Source organism: Miniopterus natalensis, chromosome 6, assembly GCF_054644295.1.
Source record: "Miniopterus natalensis isolate mMinNat1 chromosome 6, mMinNat1.hap1, whole genome shotgun sequence".
NCBI lineage: Eukaryota > Metazoa > Chordata > Mammalia > Chiroptera > Miniopteridae > Miniopterus > Miniopterus natalensis.
The window spans coordinates 43,656,189-43,673,968 of record NC_142086.1 but is presented as its reverse complement, the minus strand read 5'-3'; the positions used below and the strand labels follow the sequence as shown (position 1 = coordinate 43,673,968).

General features: G+C 33.9%; 1 protein-coding gene across 2 annotated transcripts in view; it reads left to right on the top strand.

Annotated features, from left to right (window-relative positions):
* IQCB1 (IQ motif containing B1) overlaps positions 1-17,780 on the top strand; it is a 50,175-nt gene that overhangs the window by 16,305 nt on the left and 16,090 nt on the right. Inside the window, exons 7-10 of one of the 2 annotated variants that reach the window (XM_016199920.2) lie at positions 389-488; positions 9,159-9,337; positions 11,388-11,497; positions 12,102-12,211. In XM_016199920.2, the coding sequence (XP_016055406.1) occupies positions 389-488; positions 9,159-9,337; positions 11,388-11,497; positions 12,102-12,211 (499 nt within the window). The remainder of the gene's footprint in view (positions 1-388; positions 489-9,158; positions 9,338-11,387; positions 11,498-12,101; positions 12,212-17,780) is intronic. The other variant, XM_016199923.2, reaches the window with a different exon arrangement.

Genomic DNA, 17,780 nt, shown 5'->3' with positions numbered 1-17,780 from the left:
TTAAATTTTTTAGGGATGTGTGACTATAGTTGTCTGTACCATTTCCATGTTCTCTCAGAGGTCACAGAAAATTTTATTCACTTAAATTCACTACTAGAAAAAGAGATTCAAATTTAGGATATATTTTATTTTTCATTTAAGGGGAGATAAGAGATTCTTAGCTTAGTGTTGGTGGACGCTTTCTATTTATAATAACTTCATAAAAATGGAATGACTTATTTATGCTTATTGAAGCTTCCTGTCTTAAAATCTTTATTGTTAAGTATAAACAGGCAGGAAGTTTAGCAGCAGTAGTTATGCTTCGATTTGGTTTTGAAAGGATAAGTAAATCCCAATTGTATCATCGTAGAATCTTTGTTTTAATTTTTCTTTTGTTCTTTTACTTTAGTACTACAAAGTGATCATTTCTTGCACTTACTGCAAACTGATAATGTTCAAATAGGATCTACAGTCATGACTATGGTACAGAACATACTACAGATCAACAGGTGACTTGGTTTTACAAAATATTTTTAATTTTTTATTAGCAGCATTACCAATTTTATTCCAGTTTTGCTGAAATCAATTGCATATGGGTTGTATATGACATTTATTACCATTGTCTTTCAGCAAAAAATGAATGTAAAATACCTTAAAATACTGGAAATTTAATATTGAATTGGTATCTAATCTGAGAGCTTAAGATTTTGTAACAAATCTCACAGTGAAGAAAAATTACTGTCATTTCTGAAGAAAAATTTTGAGGTCACAATAAAAAGTGCGTAATCATATGTTTATTTAGCAAACTGCAAGCTCAGTATTGTGCCACGTGCTTTAGAAGGTCATAAATGAAATTAGCCAGTCAGAGAAAGACAAATACTATATGATCTCACTTATATGCAGAATCTAATGAACAAAATAAACTGACAAAATAGAAACAGAGGCATGGATACGTGGAACAGACTGACAGCTGTCAGCGGGGAGAGGGGTTGGGGGACTAGATGATAGAACGTGAAGGGATTAGACAAAAAAAATCAACATAGGCCATTTCCCCAAGATAAAATGGAAAAGCAGAACATACACAGTTGAAATAATTGATTTTTTTAAGTTCAATATGGATTTATTAAGTATTGCTATGTGCCCAGTATTTGTCTGTTATTGGGTTTACAAAACTGATTAATATATAAACCTTGTCTTCAAATAGCTTATAATATAGTGGAAGAGAGGGTATTAAGTTATGACCTTAAAGGTGTGCACCAGTGTTAAAGGAGCTCCTAACCCAAACTGAAGGGGAATGCTTCCTGGAGAAAGTAACACCTGAGATGAAACTTTTAAGATTGAGAAATTAGCCAGAGAGGAAGAAGAGAAAACATTATTTTTTGGTAGAGGTAACAAAATAAGCAAATGCTTGGAGATAAGAAACAACATGCTGAGGGTGGAGAGTAGGTACAGTTCATTCTTGCTGGCATTTAAAGTTTGGTATGTGGCCCGGCCAGGTGTGGCTCAGCAGTTGAGCATCGACCTAAGATAGGATCCAGGCGATCGGGGTTCGATTCCCGGTCAGGGCATATGCCCGGGTTGCGGGCTCGATCAGTGACTCTCTCATCATTGATGTTTCTGTCTCTCTCTCTCCCTTTCCTTTCCTCTCTCTGAAATCAATAAAGATATTTAAAAAAATAAAATAATAAAATAAAGTTCGGTATGTGGAGGTGGGTAGTAAGTTCTACAGAGACTTAAGTCATGAAGAGTTTATATGCTGTGTAAAGGAAACTTAGTGTTATCCTATAGGAAATGGGGACCACTGAAAGATTTTTAAAGTGGATAAAATGATTGGATTATATTTCACTTGTGTCACTCTGGTCACTGTGGAGGAAAAATTTAAGGGGGAATAAGGCTCTAGACAAAGAGGCAGTTAAAGAAAGAAACCATAGTAATCCAAGTGAAAGTAATAACATTTTGGCCTTTGGCACTGGTACCACGGGAATGGATTTTTAAAACTAATGAATAAAAATCATCAGGACTTTACTTGTACTTGGGATCAAGATGGAATAATAGAAATTGATTTACCCCACAACCTGAAAAAAAACAAACACCAAGCAAAACATGAAACAACAGTTTTCAAGAAACTGGACTTCAGTCAGCGAAAGGAAGTGAGCCCTGAGAAAAAGGAAAAACAAGGTGAACCTAACAATTTCTGTAACTTATAGCACTGAGAGAATTTCTAGGCTGTGATGCAGGGAGAAGTATCCCAGCCAGAGTGAGCTGAAGAGATAGAGCTGAGAGTCTGGGGAAAACAAAATGGCTAGAGTTCACAAGACAGAATATCACAGAAAAGAGAGCCACAGTTACTCTAATTACCATTTCTGATATTCTTCATATTTTGTGTAAATCTTTCCTTCTGGCCGAAGGGCTTCCTTAACCATTTCTTGAAGTGTGGATCTGCTGGTGATTTCTGAAGAAATATTTTGCCTTTTATTTAAAACATTTCCGCTAAGTATAAAATTTTAGTTTGACAGTGTTTTCTTTCAGTATTTTTAAATTGTTGCTCAACTAACTTCGTTATAAAATAAGCCACAGGGATGTAATGTACAATATAGGGAATATGTCGATAACATATAATAACTTTGCAGAGTGACAGATGATTGTTAAACTGATCATGATGATCACATCGTAAGATACATGTGTCCAATCACTATGTTGTATACCTGAAACTAATATGATATTGTATGTCAACTATAATAAAAAAATTTTTTTAAAGAAATAAAAATGTTGCTCAACCGTCATTTTGCTTGCTCTGTTTCTGACAAGATACCAATGGCGTATTTCACAGAACTAGAACAAATACTCCAAAAATTTATGTGGAACCACAAAATATCCCGAACAGCCACAGCAATCTTGAGAAAGAACAAAGCTGGAGGAATCACACTACCTGATATCAAACTATATTTCAAGGCCATAGTAATCAAAACAGCCTGGTACTGGCATAAGAACAGACATATAAGTCAACAGAGCAGAATAGAGAGCCCACACATAAACCCATGCCTTTATTGTCAGTTAATATTTGACAAAGGCAAGAACATACAATGGGATAAAGACAGTCTCTTTAATAAATGATGTTGGGAAAAATGGACAGATGCGTGCAAAAAAAGGAAACTAGACCATTTTCTTACACCAGACACAAGAATAAACTCAAAATGGACTAATGACTTAGATGTAAGATTTGAAACCATAAAAATCCTAGAAGAAAGCATAGGCAGTAAAATCTCGGACATTTCTCATAGCAGTATTTTTTCTGGTATCTCCCAGGGCAAGGGAAACAAAAGAAAAAAATAAACAAATGGGACTACTTCAAACTAAAAACTTTGCACAGCAAAGAAAACCATCAAAATGAAAAGACAACCCACTGAATGGGAGAACATATTTACTAATGATACATCTGATAAGGGGTTAATATCCAAAATTTGTAAAGGACTTAAACAGCTCAACACCAAAAGCAAACAATCAATTAAAAAATGGGCAAAGGACCTGAATATTCACTTTTCCAAAGAGCACATACAGATGGCCAATAGACATATGAAAAGATGCTCAATGTCACTAATCATCAGAGAGATGCAAATTAAAACCACAATGAGTTATCACCTCACCTGTCAGAATGACTACCATCAATAAATCAACAAACAACAACTGTTGACGAGGATGTGGAGAAAAAGGAACGCTTTTGCACTGTTGGTGGGAATGGACATTGGTACAGCCACTGTGGAAAGCAGTTTGGAGTTATCTTAAAAAATTAAAAATGGAACTTATGACCCAGCAATGCCACTTCTGGAAATATATCTGAAGAAACCTGAAACACTTAATTTGAAAGAGTATATGCACCCCTATGCTCATTGAAGCATTATTTGCAATAGCCAAGATTTGGAAGCAGCCCAAGTGCTCATCAGTAGATGGGTGGATAAAAAACTATGGTACACTTACACAGTAGAATACTACTTGGCAGTAAAGAAGGAGATATTTTGCTCTAGCATGGGTGGACCTGGAGAGTATATGCTAGGTGAAATAAGCCAGTCAGAAAAAGACAAGTACCATACAATTTCACTTATATGTGGAATCTAAGAAAATAAACTAAACCGAAGCAGACTCATAGATACAGAAAACAGAGTGACAGCTGTCAGAGGGGAGGGGGTTGGAGGGCTGAGTGAAAAAGGTGAAGGGATTAAGAAAAAGAAAAAAAAACCTCATAGATACAGACAACAGTATGGTGATTACCAGAAGGAAAGGGGGATAGGGGAGGTAGAGGAAGGTAAAGGTGGGATAAATGGTGAGTGAAGGAGATTTGACTTGGGGTGATGAATACACAATACAATATACAGATGAGGTATTATAGAATTGTACATGTGAAACCTATGATTTTATTAACCAATGTCTCCTCAATAAATTCAATTTAAAAAAAATTTCTCAGTCAATTAGTAATAGAAGGTACTACTTCCTCAGCCTGATGAAGGACATCTAGGATACTTAATGATCATCTTGAAGTTCATCTAGGATACCTACAGCTAGGATACTTAATGGTAAATTACTAAATGCTTTCCCTGTAAGATCATGAACAAGACAAGGATGCCCACTCTGATCATTTCTAAACGTTGTACTGGAGTTTCTAGTCAGTACAGTCAAGCAAGAAAAAGAAAAGTTATCCATATACACAGGAATAGTCAAAACTTTCTGTATTTGGAGATGGCAGTTATCCATGTAGAAAATCTAATGTACAAAGGAGCCATTAAAACTAATTAAGTGAATATAGCAAGGGTAGTAGGATACAAAATCAGTATAAAAGTATAAATTAAAATTTTATATCCATCAATTAATACTCAAATTGAAATTTCAGAATATTGCTATTTATAATAGCATAAAAACATGAAATGTGTAGGATTAAATCTGATAAAAGATGTGAAATCCCTATTCACTTACAACTATAGGACATTGCTGAAAGGAAATAAAGAATGTGGAAATGAAAAGATTTACTGTGTTTATCAGTGGTGCAATATTGTTAAAATTTTAATTCTCTCCAAATGGATACACAGCAGGTCTTTGAATAGCATCATTTTGTTTATCGTTTCATTATAACATTGATGAGATGGAACTTAATTCTTGTTTATATCAATTAGCCTATGGTAATATTGGTTACACATCTTTTTGCTTAAAGTAACAGATCCTGTCGACAACATTAATTGAAGACTTACTGTATTCCTTAAACACAGTCCCAATCAAAATCCCATTTTTGCAGAAATTCACAAGCCAATCTTTACAATCCACATAAAAGTCAAAGGACCTAAAATATAAAATATTCTAACCAACTTTGAAAATAAAGTACAAAGTTGGGGAACTAACACTACCTAACTTTAAGACTTCTTTAATAAAGCAAATATAATTAAGACAATGAGGTGTTGGTACAAAGATATACAAATGTATCATTGGAACAGTAGAATCCAGAAATGGAATCACACATATGTGAACAATTGATTTTCAAAAGAAGTATAGAGGTCCTTCAGTGAGGAAAGCATAGTCTTTTTAAGAGTGATGGAACAATTTGCTCTCAATATGTAAAGAAAAGAATTTTGATCTATACCTCTTACCATATACAAAAATTAATTCAAAATGGATAATAGATCTAAATATAAAACTTAAACTATAAAACTACTTGAATGAAACTAGTAGAAAACTATTATGACCTTGGGTTGAACAAAATTTCTTAGATATGACACCAAAAGTAAAATTTATAAAAGAAGAAATCAATTAGATTTCAAAATTTTAGTATGCTCTTCAATAGACATTGTTTAACAAAATAAAAAAGACAAGATAGAGACTGGCAAAAAATATATACAAAGCTTATATCTTAAGTACTTGTATCCAGAATGTATAAAGAGATCTCAAATTTTAATAATAAAAACAGTTTGAAAATGGACAAAAGATCTGAACAGATACTTCATGAAAGAAGATATACATATATGGCAAATAGCACATGAAAAGATGGTCAGCAACATTAGTAATGAGGAAGATACTACTACACACTTGTTAAACGGCTAAAATAGTGATTGACCCAAGTGTTAAAGATATGGAAGAACTCATTCACTGCTTGTGGGAGTAGTAAAATATGCAATCACTGGAAAATAGTATGTCAGTTTTTAAACAAGCAAACATAAACATCTATATTACCTATCCATTCCACTGCTAGGTATTTATTTGCCCACGAAAAATGAAAGCATATGTCCGTACAAAGACTTGTACCAAATGTTCATAGCAGCTTTATCTGTAATAGCCAAAGACTAGAAATGACCCAAATGTCCATTCCAGGTGAATAAGCTGGTGTAGCCATACAATAGATTACTACTCAACAATAAAAAAAGGAACTTTTATACAAGTGATAAAACAGATGATTATCAAACTAATTGTGTTCAGGGAAAGAAGCCAGCCCAAAAAAGTACATACTGTATGTTTTCATTTGCATAAAATCCTAGAAAATGTAAACTAATTTTTAGTGACAAATAGTAGATCAGTGGTTACACACCCCTAGAAAATCACATACTCCTCAATGAGGTGAATGTAAAGATAGCCAGTAACCCCTTTTGACTATTTCTAAGTTTTAGATAATTTTTATGACATCTGCAAGATAAGGTTGTTAGTGTAATAAAGGAAATACCAATGGATAGATAAAGTTCCTTCTGCATTAAGTGATAATTGAATTCCTGTAGTATTTTTGTCTTCATGTCTAAAGATACGGTGCCAGGGAGGGCAAGGAGAGAAGGACTACAGTGGAGCACAGGGAAACTTTGGGGGGTGACAGGTCTGATATATTCATTATCTTGATTATGGTGGTAAAACAAGTCAAAATTTATCAAATCGAGCACCTTAAATATGTGCAATTTGTTTTATATCAATTAAACTTTAATGAAGTTGTTAAAAATTAGATAGTGGTATAACTAAAACAAAGAATATATAAGGAGCTGGTTTGGGGAGACTGATGACGAATTCAGCATGAGTTATGTGGAACAAAGATAGATATATTCATCAGACAGTGAAATAAGAGTCCCTGCAAAGACTTGTACACAAAGTTGTTTTTTAATTTTCAAGATGTTTATATTCTATTACTTTTTTATTTGAATAAAAAATTGCTGTTTATTCCTCGAGTTTATAAAAGTCAGAGAAAATATTACATACTAATAAAGCCATGTCTTCTTCTTTTAGCTATCATTATATTTAAATACTGTGTTTCTAAGTACAAGATTCCAGCATCATGTTATAATAACTAGCATAGATTCAATTATTTTTAACTCATTCAGACTTTTCCATTTAGTGGCATTTTATGTAGTCAAAGTGGCAAACTTGTTTTTCAGGGATGTTTTATTGTATTCCTGTTTTTTCAATTACAGTTTACATTCAATATTATTCTCTATTAGTTTCAGATATATAGCATAGTGGTTAGACAATCATGTACTTTCCAGAGTGACCCACGCGATATTTCAGGTACCCACCTGGCCCCATACATAGTTATGATATTATTGACTATATTTCCTATTCTGTACTTCACATCCCATGACTATTTTTTTTAATTTATCTGTATTGTTGAAAGTTATTACAGATGTCCCTCTTTTTCCCCTCATTGTTCCCCTTCACCTGTTTCCCTTCCCACCACAAGCCTTTACCCCACTCTTGTCTGTCGATGGGTTATACACATATGCATATAAGTTCTTTGGCTAATCTCTTCCCACCCTCCCTTTCCTTCTGAAATTCATCACCTGTAACTATTTTGTAACTGCCAATTTGTATTTCTTAATCCCTTCACCTTTTTCTCCCAGTCCCCCAAACCCCCTCCCCTCTATCAACCATCAGTCTGTTCTCTTTATCTATGAATCTGTTTCAATTTTGTTTATTTTGTTCTTTAGATTCCACATATAAGCCAAATCATGTGATATTTGTGTTTCTCTGACTTATTTCACTTAGCATAACACCCTCTAGGTCTATTCTTGCTGTCACAAAAGATAAGATTTCATTCTTTTATATGGCTGAGTAGTATTCCATTGTGTACACAAATGTTTATAGCAGCTTTATTTGTAATGGCCAAAGACAAGATGATTCAAATGTCCATTGACAGGTGAATAGATAAACTGTGACCTCCTGGAAGAGACCTGGACTAGAGTTATAAATTTATGAGTAATCAGCCTACAAATGACAGTTAAAACCATGAGAAGATGAGCTCAGTGGGAAATATGAATAAAGTGAGAAAGGAAATTGGCTGAAATGAAGTCCTGGGGAATAACCTTTATAATGGGGAAAGGGAGCCAATGAAGAAGACTGAGAAAGAATGGTCAGAAATCTCTGGGTGGAGGGTAGAGGGGGAACCAGAAGAACATTGTATCACAGAAGTTGAACAGATAGAGACTACTAGTAGGAACCTTTTCCTACAGCACAAAAGTCATTTATATTAAATAAGAATCTTTTGCTCTCAGATAAGCACCACTGCCATTATTTTCTACAAGGAAACCTCTACTTTTAAGAATTGCAAAATTCCCTAATCAATGGTAAGTAGATAGTCAAACAAAGGTGCACGCACCGAGAAAACCGAATACTCCTTGGTTGAGTAAAGGACCCCAGTAATCCCTTTTGATTATTTCTAAGTTTCAGATAATTTTTCATGATATCTGTACTGCAAGATAAGGTTATTATTGTGATGAAGGAAATACCAAAAGAAAGATAATGTTCCTTCTATATTAAGTACTTGATAACTGAATTCCTATAACATTTTTGTCTTCATACATCTTTAAGCAGTGAACCATATACTACTGTCTTCTGCTTCTTATTGTTGCCTTGAAGCTTTTGAATAATCTTTAATGTTTTGCACATTTATCTTTACTCCATAATTTGATTGTAGGTTTTTCTGAGGAGGAGGCCTTTTGCTACTTTGTATTCCCTATTTTACCTAGCATGGTGCCTTACAGTATGTATTCAATAAATATTAATTGATTTATTGTGCTGCATTCTTGGAACTAAGCTATACTTTTTTTAAAAATGGTTACCTTTTTGGCTCACGCCACAGTCAGGCATCCAGTTGCTGAACATTTTATGTTTAATTTGTTTTGATATCTATGTATCAATTAGTAATGGTACTTTTTATTTTGTTCTATTAGTGGTGATTTACTCAGAATAGAAGCAAAAACCCTGCATTCAATTTTAGATGAAGTTATTTTCAAGCTTTTATCAACTCCTAGTCCAGTCCTAAGAAGTACTGCTACAAAGCTCCTACTGTTGATGGCAGAATCCCATCAGGAAATTTTGATTTTACTAAGACTAAGTGCCTGCTACAAAGGTAGTACACATATTCTTTCTTTTCTTGAGATTCAAAAAAATAACATTTTTATTGATGGTTTATTGAAAACAGTTCCTATGTTTTGAAAAAGTCAGTAACTGAAATGTGCAAATAAAACCCTATCATAACAGATAATCAATTCAGGAAAAAGTCCTTATACGTGTAATCAAGCTATCTTCATGTCACAACAGACGGCATATGGTACATTGTTGATGAGTTTACAATGAATATTTACTCCTCTCGAAAAAAGGTTGTATATTGAATATACCATATAGTGTTATAAAATTGTGACCAAAAAGATTGGTCACCTTACCAAGATTAACTTTACTGGAGAAAATAGAGCTGTGCCTGAGAGGTTGGCAGTCCTTTTGATCTTTACATCAATTAATAATTACTCTTTAACTCCCTCATTGTCTTTCCTCAAAAACAAAACATCTCCCTTATTTCTATATTAAATGTATATGTGAATAAGAAGTCAGAAAATTTAAGGTGGAAAGGGCTCAGTGTATTACCGTTCCCATATAATAGCTTCCATTTAATTGAACATTTACTGTGTGTCAGATAATATTCTACATATTGTACACGCATTAAATATTTGATCCTCATAACAACCCTATGAGATATTTACTCTTATCCTTATTTTATAGCAGTGGGAACAGAGACACAGAAAAATTAGGTAATTTATAAAGACCACATTTTTTTTTTCCAGTTGCCAAAGTTATGTGTTAGTTTTGTTTTATTTCTTTGCTAGCCAGAGCCATGAATTCATTACAGTATATTTTTGTATTCAACATGGTGAGGAAGTGGGTTCTAGTTTGTTAAAAATACTTATTTATACAGGGTTATATTTGGAAATTTTAAAAGATTATAATACAATGTGACACATTTAATACCAAAATTATTACAACGGCCTTTTATAATTCTTGATGACACTTTAGTAACTTGCTTTAGACCAGTCATTACTGTGAACATTGTAATTATTTTGTTCTAAGGATAGAGAGAGAAAATGGCAGTAATAAAACCCTTTATAATTCTTGATGGCACTTTAGTACTTGCCTTGCACCAGTCATCACTGTGAACGTTGTTATTCTTTTGTTAAAGGGCTAGAGAGGGAGAGAAAGTACCAGTAATAAAACCCTCTAGTAGATATTATGCCAAATGTACATTTTAAAAAATCTAAATAGATTTCTTCCATAGAAATGTGAATGTTACAATAGAGTTCATTATAAAGGAATTTCACCTTAACAATCCTCCTCCCTTTCTTTTCGCAATAGTAGAACTTAATCAATTTCTTCAATTTATTTTACAATTATTAATACTGCTGAGAACAGTCTTAAAAGAGAGTATAAATCATGGAAAGATCCATATAGTGGTTTCCCTATTTGTACACTCCAAAGCCACTGTAGCTTACTTATTTACATTGAATACATATAATATATAATCTCAACATATCTTGAAAATTGTACTTACTTTGTACCTCATACTACTACTCTGTTTTATTTTGGGATGAATACGCAGCATTATAGTGTTATAGCATTTCTGTAATATTTGCTTAGGAAACTATTGATTTGCCCCAAGTTATTTATATTACTGTATATTTTATTTAATAATAACTTTAATTAATAATGGCAAATAACCTGCTTAAGTGTTTTCACTGGGTAGGTATTACTTAGTATGTATTCATTATCTTTTTTTAAATGTTTCAATCTAAGGTATTTATGTTCAAACAGAAAATAAATTATGCATCTCTACTCTTAGACTTACCACAATGATTCCACTCCCCCTTTTTTAATTAAAGACATTGATTAGATAAATTTTGCATCAGATCGCACAAGAACTCTTAGGACACAGAGCACATAAGAACTCTTAGGACAGAGGAGTATCCTAAAGACCTCAATCTGAAAGTCTTTGAGAGAAGGAAAAAGAAAAATGTGATTAATCCTATTGTATTCATTTGTTTCTAAATTAGCATTTTTAACCTCAAATTAATACTGATTAGATAACAAAATATTTTATTATTAATAGCTGTATCTTTGTTACTCCATTTCAGGACTCAGAAGTCTACTAAATAAACAAAAGCCTGGGACAGAGTTTCGTCATGAATTTAGACAGCTCATTAGCCTGTTAAGCCCTAAGGTCTATCAGGAAGTAGAAGAGCAGGTATTAAATTATAAAAATAATATGCATGATATTTGCTAACATTTCACTAAATATTTTAGTTTCAAAATATTGGAGTGATAGCCTTTTAAATTTTTTATTTGCTCTCTCCCCCTTTTTTGAGTTAATCCCCCCTAAGATCCAGAGCAGTCATAGTTTGATGGGTAAAGGGGTTACTTATGGATTAAATTTTTAACACCAGAGCCTTTTTTTGTCTTTTTTAGCCTGTACAGAGTTCTTTATACCTTGAATCTTTAAATAAGTGAGGCCAGGCATAAGATGTCAAGCAAAGATGTTAAATAAGCAGAACTATGAAATACTTATAAAGGGACTGAGAAGTAAGATTAATTGGAGAATTTGAAGCTTATCAGATTATATCTTGAATACATTATAGGTATTGCCTAAGTGAGCCTAACATACCTCGTCTGGGAGGTCAGGTTTAATATTCTTAGGCCTTCCCTGTCATGGGCCTATGAAAGTGTTGCCTCCTGCTCAATTTATTAGAGATGGGATTAATATTTCTTCAGGCCTGATAATTTAAGAGAGAAACTTTTTAAAAAGTCTTTCTTAGAGATGTCTCTAAATTAATTCTGGCATTTAATTTCAGAAACTACATCAAGCAGCATGCTTGATTCAAGCTTATTGGAAGGGTTTTCAAACTAGAAGGAGATTAAAGAAGCTTCCGTCTGCTGTGATTACTTTGCAGAGGAATTTCAGGTAAAAAATTTTGGTGAGAGGAATGATGACCTAAGAAGGCTAGGTATATCTTATTAGAGCACAATTGAGTGAAAACAGAAATTTTGTTTTTTTGTATGTGTTGTTTATTTATTTCAATTTTCTTATCTGTTTCTTTTATCCTTACTTTCATTGTTCTATACATTTCTGAGTACCAGCACTCCAGTAACCAGATGTTCTTTCAAAGTAAAGGCCATAAAGTAAGAAAAGAATCTAATACAACAAATACACACTCTTATTCACTTAATAAGATGTTTTTCTGGGCCAAAAACAGAGGGAGCCAGTTATAATCAATTACCTTTTTAAGCTCTTAACATAAAAAATTGCCATAATTGCTTATATGTAATTATGATAAAAACACGTATATGTATTTAAGTATGTTAACCTAATCTCCCTCAGTAAGTAAGGCATGGATAGATATGGTTATCGAGATATGACATAGTTTGTCATTTGTCTGTATTTTAAGTGGACTAAAAATGAAACACTAAAGACATGGTCCAGGTTTTGATATGACTAACCCATCCAGATTCTTAGAGGCAATGAAGAGAACACACACACAAATGACTTAGCTCCCAGGTCATCTATGATAAAGTTGAGCCTTCTCAGAGATTACATCTCAGGCAGCCTAACTTAAAGCTAAATTTTAGTTTACTAAAGTGAAACTTGCATGTTCTAGAAGTCAATTTAAAAACAACAACAACTGAAACTGTTCTTTTAATAACTGCAGCTGCATTTCTCAGTTTTAAAAATATTTTAAAATAGTGAACTAAAATTTCTCTTTAAGTTAGACTGCATGACAAACAGATTCTTTATCATAAATGACTTTTTCATAAGATGACCTAAGAGCTAACGTGTGTGAGCACATGCACACACAGCTTTTCATTGCCTGTAAGAATCTAGATGGGTTAGTGGCAGTTATTGAAGCCACTCTGGCTAACTATGTCCCTTAGCAGACATTCTTTTTATTGATGAAAGTTTCCTTCACAGAAGACTTAAAGATAGGATATTAATATTATTGGGCATGAGTTTTGTTGGTGGTAAAAAAAAAAAAGCATTAATTCTTTAAACATATTTCAAGTGCCAAATGTATGTCAGAGGCTATGCTGGATATTGGGAGAGCTAAACGGACTTGAGTTTGAATCCCCCCTCAGCAAATTATGGGCTGAATGACCTTAGACAAATTGCCCTACCTCTCTCAGCCTGAAATTTCCCATCTCTAAACTGGGGATAATTGTCTATGTACTATATATGATTAATATAAAGTGTTTTTTTGTATAGTACCTGACACTTAGAAAATGGTAGGAAAATGCATATGGCACATTTTTTGCCCTTAAAGATTTGCAAATCTAGTTAGTTAAATAGTCTTCATGAGAGGAAAGTATAATCCATTTCAGCATTGCTCAAAGTTTATTGTCTATCCTAAAAACGCCTTTAAAATTTTATTTATTTATTTATTTATTTTTAAAATATATCTTTATTGATTTCAGAGAGAGGGAGGGAGAGAAAGGGATAGAAACATCGATGAGAGAGTCATTGATCGGCTGTGAGCCTGTAACCCGGGCATGTACCCTGACCAGGAATCTAATCCTGATCGCCTGGATCCTAGGTCGAAGCTCAACCGCTGAGCCACACCTGGCTGGGCCTCCTTTAAAATTTTAAAAAGGATTTCTTTGTTCACATAAATTAGGGAAATGATGAATGCTTTGAGAGTCACAATGTATATTCTGTTCAGGAGCTGAGATGTTCTTAGTATAGCCTTGCCTTCTGTGGAGTACTTATTACTTACGGATTCTATCTGCTATTATTCTCAGCTATTATCCTCTTACATTTAAATGTGCCCCATACATGAATTCAGACCTTTAATGTTTAGTCTGACAATAGTTGTCAAATTTGCCAGATTACTTTCTCTTGCATTATTAAATCTTTATTTAAAAGTATCCCAGGATTACATATTTTGTCCACTTAAAAGGATGTCTATGGAATCTAATTCATATTACACTATTTTAAAATAGAAATTCCATTGCTTTATGTAACCAAACCAGATTGGTTATAAATATTTTCATTAAAAGCTTTTAAACCAAAATTATTTAAATCTCACATTATATAATGAATTTGTTTCCAGCATCTTGGGTTTGAAGTTTTAAGACTGGCTGCAGTATAGTTTTACCCTTCCGGTTCTATTTTAATTTTTAATTTCAAGTTTGCTTCAGGCTTCAGTAGCATTCCTCCTTTATTAGTTGCAACAGTTTATGCAAATTTTTCTTGCTTCCTTTACAGCTGGGCTTTCTGCAAAGGTTATTTCTGTCTCTTTGTGGTTAGGTCATTATTTCATATTAATTTTCCCCTTTTTTGTTTTTTTGGAGGGGGAGGGACTGCCCACCACTCACAATTATGGGCCCAGATTCATCAAAGCTACTTTAGATTTAGCAAGAGACACTTTTTCATAGTCACCCTTGCTAAAGTACTTTCTTGCAGGGTTTTTTTTTACTTACTGATTTTTTGAGAGAAACATCAGTTCGTTCTTCCACTTATTCATGTATTCATTGGTTGATTCTTGTATGTGCCCTGACCAGGGGTTGAACCCGCAACCTTGGTGTATCAGGACAATGCTCCAGCCAATTGAACTACCTGGCCAGGGCTGTTTCTTGTTTATTTAATCATTTCTCATGGTCAGAAACTTTATTTTCTGTTAAGCACTCTTTTCCTCAGCATTGTTTTCTGTAGCAGCTAATAGCTGCTCCAGTTATCTTCATGAAACCTCACAATTTACCTACTTTTATTATGGGTCAGCTGATATTTATGTGTTTTAATTATATGTCTTTCACTTTGTAGGAGAAGAAAACAATTTTTTCCTCTACCCATCTTAGGTTCATTGGCTGGGGCCCTGAAAATTAGACTAACAGAAAAAAAAAAAGAAGAAAAAAAACAGATTAACAAGAGAAAACAGTTTATTTACTCATGCAGTGCATATCACACAGAATAAACCTCACGTGATGAATGACTCAAAGGTGTGGTTAGAGCTTGGGCTTATATAGATTTTAACAAAGTAATAAGTTTAGAGAGAAATGATGGGTACAAAAAAAGGGGTTTTAGGCTTCTAGGGCCAGCAGACTGTCAGAAGGTAAATATATTGGGGAAATTAATGGAAGATGGGGGTTATTTGTGGACATCCATCTTCTTCATGGCCATAAAACTTTATTGGGATGGGGGGATTTATGGTACTCCTTGTTTCTCAGACCTTTTTGCTTTTAGTTTGATGAGGGAAGCTCCGAGAAGTCTTTTTGCATTTGTTGATTCCTGTTTGCCTCCAATTCAAAATAATCTTTATACCAAAGTGGCATATTCTGCTACTTTTTATTTTTTTAATTGTTGACTGTATTACAGATGTTCCCCATTTTATCCCCCTTTGCCCACCTCCACCCAACCCACCCACCCCCGGCCTTCACCACACTGTTGTCTGTGTTCATGGGCTATGCATATATGTTCTTTGGTTAATCTCTTCACTTTGTTTTATTCAGTCCCCCCGCACCCCACTCCCCTCTAACATGATCTGCCACATTTTAACTACCCCTTGAAACTGAGCTCCTTAATGGCAGAATTGTTTCTCTTCTCTGTTAGGACAGTAGTACCAAGCAGGCAGCAATTACTCAGAAAAATGTTTGTTGAGTCAATGAACAGGATACATCAACGACTTTCCTCATTAATTCATATGGTACTCTGCAGGTTCATATGTATTATTTCACAACAAGGGAATTCCTGAAGAATTTCTGATGTCTTGTCAGGAGATAGTTTGGTCAACTCCCTCTTTTATGTTAAAGATTCATATTAGTTAAATGTAAATCAAGGAATATACTTACATAAATTAATTTGAGAATATGATATTCGATCACTTATTTCCTTTTCAGAAGTGCAATATAAATGCCAGATGGTCATATGCCTACTAAACCAGTTAAATTAATACTTTAATTTTTGAGTGATGAATGATTATAGACAGTCTTATCCACTGGAATGTTACTAAGCGGGGGAAACATTCAAAATCCTATAGCCTGGCCTACGTGGCTCAGCAGTTGAGCATTGACCTGTGATCCAGGAGATCGAGGTTTGATTCCCAGTCGGGGATGTGCAGGAGGCAGCTAATCAATAACTCTCTTATCATTGATGTTTCTCTCTCTCTCTCCCTCTCCCTTCCTGTCTCTGAAATCAATAAAATATATATATTTTTAAATCCTATAAATGCCTTTAAACATGAAATTAAAGCATATGAATCCAGAAACACATATTTACAATCTATAGTCATCATTTCAATTACCAAACCTCACTTTTCTACTGTCTTGTTGGTTTATCTTACTTCCACCTGCATGCTTCATAGTCTTTCAGTTTTGCCATATTTCATAGCCTATATGCCTAAGCTGTTTATTGAACTCAGTTTTTTTGACATATAAATATTTTAGTGATGCAGTTCCAATGATTGCTATGTTTAGTATATTAAAGATAATGGTATTGCATACTAGATGTTATAATCTATGATCACTTCGGTTAGAAACAAATGTCTTTTTGTTTTGATGTTCATCAAATTGAAAGGAGATACTGTTTAGGGCCTGTTCTCTTTTACCCTCTAGAAGTAGGTAAAGGGTGAAACATCCTTATCTACGTGCTGTACAACCCAGAAGTTTTAGAGGCAGGTTCCATGGGTGAGACATGTTTCCATCAGCTACTGGGAAGGGAGGGAAAGGTTCTTACTTTGTCTATCATGAGAAGTAAGAGACACTTAGAAACTATTCAACTCACCCTACAACCACTCTAAAACACCTTCTCTTTTGGCACCGACATACTTGAGGTCTTTTCTACTTTTGATAAGGATAAGAAAGACATTTTGTTTTTAATTTTTATTAAATTCATTGGAGTGACATTGGTTAATACAGTTGTATAGGTTTCAAGTGTACAATTCTCTATATATTGTTTGTTCATCACCCAAGCTCAAGTCTCCTTTCATCACCATTTATCCCCCCCTTTACTCTCTTCTGCCTTCCCCCATCCCCTTTCCCTCTGATACACAGTACTGTTTTCTGTATCTGTGAGTTTTTGTTTGCTTTTTTCGGTTTATTTTGCTTAATTCTCTCACCTTTTCCACCCAGTCCCCAACTACCCTTCCCTCTGACAGCTGTATGTTCTCTATATCTATGAGCCTGTTTCTATTTTGTTTGTTATTTTGTTCATTAGATTCCACAAATAAGTGAAATCATATAGTACTTGTCTTTCTCTGACTCTTTTATTTCATGTAGTATATACTCTTCAGGTCCAGCCATGCTATAGCAAAAGTAAGATTCTTTTTTACGGCCAAGTAGTATTCCAATGTATCAATGTACTACAGCTTTTTTGTTCACTCATCTACTCATGGGCACTTGGGCTGGCTCCAAATCTTAGGCTATTGTAAATAATGCTTCAGTGAACATAGGGGTGCATATATTTTTTCAAGTTAGTGTTTTGGGTTCCTTCAAATATATTCCTAGAAGCGGAATTGCTGGGTAATAAGGCAGTTCTATTTTTAACT